The sequence below is a fragment of the Sparus aurata genome, chromosome 16 (genome assembly GCF_900880675.1).
Source record: "Sparus aurata chromosome 16, fSpaAur1.1, whole genome shotgun sequence".
In the NCBI taxonomy this organism is placed as follows: Eukaryota; Metazoa; Chordata; class Actinopteri; order Spariformes; family Sparidae; genus Sparus; species Sparus aurata.
This window is the reverse complement of record NC_044202.1, coordinates 181,927-186,926: the sequence shown is the minus strand read 5'-3', so window position 1 is coordinate 186,926 and position 5,000 is coordinate 181,927. Positions and strand designations below refer to the sequence as shown.

Sequence of the window (5,000 nt, the reverse complement as noted above, 5' to 3'; positions counted from 1 at the left end):
GAGACAGGTAGGTAGAGACAGACAGGTAGAGACAGACAGGTAGAGAGAGACAGGTAGAGAGAGACAGGTAGAGACAGACAGGTAGAGAGAGACAGGCAGAGAGACAGACAGGCAGAGAGACAGGTAGAGAGAGACAGGTAGAGAGAGACAGATAGAGACAGACAGGTAGAGACAGACAGGTAGAGACAGACAGGCAGAGAGACAGACAGGCAGAGAGACAGACAGGCAGAGAGACAGGTAGGTAGAGAGAGACAGGTAGAGAGAGACAGGTAGAGAGAGACAGGTAGAGACAGACAGGTAGAGAGACAGACAGGCAGAGACAGACAGGTAGAGACAGACAGGTAGAGAGAGACAGGTAGAGACAGACAGGCAGAGAGAGACGGGTAGAGAGAGACGGGTAGAGAGAGACGGGTAGAGACAGACAGGTAGAGAGAGGCAGGCAGAGAGACAGGCAGGCAGAGAGACAGACAGGCAGAGAGACAGGCAGGTAGAGACAGACAGGCAGAGAGACAGACAGGTAGAGACAGACAGGTAGAGACAGACAGGTAGAGACAGACAGGCAGAGAGACAGACGGGCAGAGACAGACGGGCAGAGAGAGACGGGTAGAGAGAGACGGGCAGAGAGAGACGGGCAGAGAGAGACGGGCAGAGAGAGACGGGTAGAGACAGACAGGCAGAGACAGACGGGCAGAGAGAGACGGGTAGAGAGAGACGGGTAGAGAGAGACGGGCAGAGAGAGACGGGCAGAGAGAGACGGGCAGAGAGAGACGGGTAGAGAGAGACGGGCAGAGACAGACAGGCAGAGAGAGACGGGTAGAGACAGACGGGCAGAGAGAGACGGGTAGAGACAGACGGGTAGAGACAGACGGGTAGAGACAGACGGGTAGAGACAGGCAGGTAGAGAGACAGACAGGCAGAGAGACAGACAGGTAGAGACAGACAGGTAGAGACAGACAGGTAGAGAGAGAGACAGGTAGAGACAGACAGGTAGAGACAGACAGGTAGAGACAGACAGGCAGAGAGAGAGGGTTAGGACACATCAGAATCTGAACTTGAATAGACGCTGAGGCTCATGGGTATTTCTGTAGTCCTAACTACAGTCCTGTAGTTCAGTCTACCTGCAGGCTGCTGTGTGACCATAATGAGAGTAATGACAGAGAGTCATGGAGGTAAACACAGAGACGATCAGCTGTCTTCACAGCTCATCTCACTCGTTCAGCGTGTCCTCTGCTCCTGTTGTCATGGCAACAGTTTTATGACCACATGTTTCTACATATCAAGCAGCTTCCTGTCTGTCACGTGTACAGACTGATAATACAAGCCTCTCTGTCCTCACACATCCAACTAGTCAGTTATTCCAAAACTTTACCGCCCTCCAAAATAATTCACCTCAGCCTGACATATATGTTGTATTTGTGTTTGTGTTTCCTGCCAGTGGGACTGCAGATGTAAATAAGCCTAAGGCGGACTCTGGTGCAATGCATTAAATGGTTACATTTATGCTTTAGTTGCACATTGTCCCTGACAAATCAAATTGAAATGAATAAATGTATAGTTTATATGTTAGAATGTTTTTGTTTTTGAGCCTCTGTGATCTCTAAGAGAAGCTTTTTAAAGACCGGAGGGCTCTGATTGGACGTGTCAGGGACCAGTCACGTCAGAGCATGATCTCACCTGAGGTGGTGACCATGATGATGGAGCTCCTCAGGTAGTTGTTGGCAGGGACGTAGTAGCAGTGCAGCTCGTTGCACATGAACGTCCCCCTCCTGGCCTGTTTGCGGGCCACGTAGACGATGTATCCGTACAGAGAGCACATGGTGACAATCGGCGCCACGATGCCCGCAGCCATCCACAGCAACACAAAGTACCTGTTATCAGGGGTGAAGCTCGGGCAGCACAGGAACCGCGACTCGCTGTAGACGTAGCTGCCGAACCCCAGCAGGGGCAGGGAGGCGGTGGCCAGGCAGAAGAACCAGACCAGGACCAGCACCGCCCGCCTCCGCCCGACTGTCCAGATGCTGCTGTAGCTGAGGGCGAAGCAGAGCTCAGTGAACTTGTTGACGGTGGTCCAGGTGAGCGAGTGGATGGAAGAGGTCTGCAGGAGCAGGAAGATGAAGCCGCTGCCCTGACAGAAGGCGCCATCGCTGGGACAGCAAGACGGCCACGCCAGGCTGTTGTAGGCGCTTGAGGGGATGGTGGAGAGACCGAGGGCCAGGTCGCTAAGGGCGGAGCTCAGGGTGAGGCCCAGCGTGTCCGACCGGAGCTCCTTGTTCAGGAGGAGCACCAGCAGGAGGAGGAGGTTCCCAAAGATGGAGGCCACACCCAACAGGATCATCAGAGCGCCGTGCAGCGTTCTCAGAGCGTCCGCCATCTTCAGAGGACGTCAGCAGTTACATCACAGGTCAGACCAGCTGCTGTTCCTCCAGCCTCCACTAGATGCCGCTCAACAACCTCTAACTGAAGTGAAGAGGAAAGTCAGTGCATGTGATCACATGACGGACACTTCTGTCTCCATGACAACAGAGCAGCTTCATCCACCGTCGACAGAGTTAAAGTCTCCACATTGTTTTTCTCAACCAGAAGAAACAGATTGTCCTGAGAAAAGAGACGCGTGAGCTCAGAACGCTCCTGGGTGAGGAGGAGCAGGGCGGAGGCTCCTGGGTGAGGAGGAGCAGGGCGGAGGCTCCTGGTTGAGGAGGAGCAGGGCGGAGGCTCCTGGGTGAGGAGGAGCAGGAGGCTCCTGGGTGAGGAGGAGCAGGGCGGAGGCTCCTGGGTGAGGAGGAGCAGGAGGCTCCTGGGTGAGGAGGAGCAAGAGGCTCCTGGGTGAGGAGGAGCAGGGCGGAGGCCCCTGGGTGAGGAGGAGCAAGAGGCTCCTGGGTGAGGAGGAGCAGGGCGGAGGCTCCTGGGTGAGGAGGAGCAGGGCGGAGGCTCCTGGGTGAGGAGGAGCAGGAGGCTCCTGGGTGAGGAGGAGCAGGGCGGAGGCTCCTGGGTGAGGAGGAGCAGGGCGGAGGCTCCTGGGTGAGGAGGAGCAAGAGGCTCCTGGGTGAGGAGGAGCAAGAGGCTCCTGGGTGAGGAGGAGCAGGGCGGAGGCTCCTGGGTGAGGAGGAGCAGGGCGGACCTCAGCTTCAGATGAACTGATGTGTGATGAGCCACCGTTGACTGAAGCTGAACACTCAGTTGTCTTAAATCACAGCAGCTGTTTCCTCTCACCGTCACTGCTGCTCACCTCAGATTCGCTCCACGTCGAGTTTGGGTTCTGGATGAAACGTCCTTGGTGTTGTTCAGTCATCTGTGATATAAACAGCCTGTTGGTTGGACCACACAGACAGCGCAGTTTAAGTCTGATGAGTCACTGCGGTCACCAGACTGCACCTGAACACAACGACAGTGTGATGTTAAAATATCCTCAGCTTGTCTCCACCAGAGGAACCAGCGTCGCGATCAGCTCCTGGACCTCGAACAGTTCCTCTGTTCTGCACCTCAAAACTCCAGAGTGACCCAGGAACGGTCACAGAGAGTCCAAATTCTTCATCTTCATCAGGTGGAAATGTCAACTCAAGTCCACCCTCAGGTTCTGTGTTCCTCCTGGATTTACCTGGTAATCAGCGGTTCTGTCTTCTGTCCGTGTAAGGTCAAAGGTCAACCAGACGAGAGCCAGTCAGTGATCAATATTGGTGATCAGATTGATCTTGACAGTTTAGATCTGAGAGCATCAGAGTGTGATCAGCTCTGAAGGAGAGGACGGACTGCAGGAGGCGTGTCCTGCTGTGTGTGCGTGTGTGCTGGCAGCGTTGCCGTGGTGCACCTGTCAGTCACCTGCTGGGATGATAATGAGAGGACACACACACTCACGCACACACACACACAAACACTCACGCACACACACACACACACACACACACACACAGTTTTTTGTAATGTCAACAGACTCCCTAAACATTCAATATCCTGTGTGTGTGTGTGTGTGTGTGAGAGAGTGTGTGTGTGTGTGTGTGTGTGTGTGTGTGTGTGTGAGAGTGTGAGTGTGTGTGTGTGTGTGTGACTCAGGTAATAACAGGTGTGCAGGTGTGTAATCATCATCATCATGTTGAGCCTCAGAGCACTGAGGAGCTCAGGTTGGGTTCAGGGGAGAAGCAGCCAATCAGAGAGCAGAGTGAACCACCTCTATGTTTATCTGGTCATGGAGGGTTGATGATTGATTTACGCTCCCCGACAGTTAAAGGAGATGATCAGGTTATTGATTACCGATCGATCCGATGTCTGTTGTTTGTGCTGCAGCACAACGCTCCGATCCCTCAGGGCGGCCGCGGAGCGATCCAGTTCGTCACGCAGTACCAACACTCGTCAGGACAGAGACGCATCAGAGTCTCCACCACCGCCAGGAAGTGAGATCACACTGTCATATACATACACGTTTACATCACCTGCTCTGCTGGGAGACGTCACACTCATCTCTTCTTCTGTGGTATCTGCATCTACAGCTGGGCAGACGCTCAGACTCAGATCCAGAGCATCGCAGCATCCTTTGATCAGGAGGCGGCGGCCATCTTGATGGCGAGGCTTGCAGTGTACCGGGCAGAGACGGAGGAGGGGCCTGATGTGCTGCGGTGGTTGGACAGACAGCTGATCAGACTGGTACTGCGCGGCTTAAAACAGAAACATACAGAGTCAAGTGTGTGAAAATACTCGATGGTTGTAACTTCAGTGTTTCTGTTCAGTGTCAGAAGTTTGGAGATTATCACAAAGACGACCCGAACTCCTTCAGGTTCTCTGAGACCTTCTCCCTCTACCCTCAGGTGATCCACATCCCATAATACTCTGCTGCTACAGCCCATAACCTGTCGCTCGTTGTCTCCTGTCGCTCACCTGTCAACCTGTGCTCTTCTGTTTTGTAGTTCATGTTCCACCTGCGGCGCTCTCCGTTCCTGCAGGTGTTCAACAACAGTCCAGATGAGAGTTCATATTACAGACATCAGTTTCAACAGACAGGACCTGACACA

The 5,000-nt window shown here is 53.9% G+C and overlaps 2 protein-coding genes across 6 annotated transcripts in view; one reads left to right on the top strand and one right to left on the bottom strand.

Moving 5' to 3' along the window:
- The window catches only part of LOC115565859 (beta-3 adrenergic receptor-like), a 3,366-nt gene extending 715 nt beyond the window's left edge, over positions 1–2,651 (bottom strand). Inside the window, exon 1 of one of the 2 annotated variants that reach the window (XM_030391465.1) lies at positions 1,675–2,651. In XM_030391465.1, coding sequence (XP_030247325.1) covers positions 1,675–2,371 — 697 coding nt within the window. In that variant the 5' untranslated portion in view covers positions 2,372–2,651. The remainder of the gene's footprint in view (positions 1–1,674) is intronic. The other variant, XM_030391464.1, reaches the window with a different exon arrangement.
- sec23a (Sec23 homolog A, coat complex II component) overlaps positions 1–5,000 on the top strand; it is a 32,494-nt gene that overhangs the window by 12,368 nt on the left and 15,126 nt on the right. For 3 of the 4 annotated variants that reach the window (XM_030391458.1, XM_030391460.1, XM_030391459.1), the window contains exons 13-16: positions 4,279–4,385; positions 4,482–4,635; positions 4,719–4,796; positions 4,896–4,971. In XM_030391458.1, the coding sequence (XP_030247318.1) occupies positions 4,279–4,385; positions 4,482–4,635; positions 4,719–4,796; positions 4,896–4,971 (415 nt within the window). The remainder of the gene's footprint in view (positions 1–4,278; positions 4,386–4,481; positions 4,636–4,718; positions 4,797–4,895; positions 4,972–5,000) is intronic. The other variant, XM_030391461.1, reaches the window with a different exon arrangement.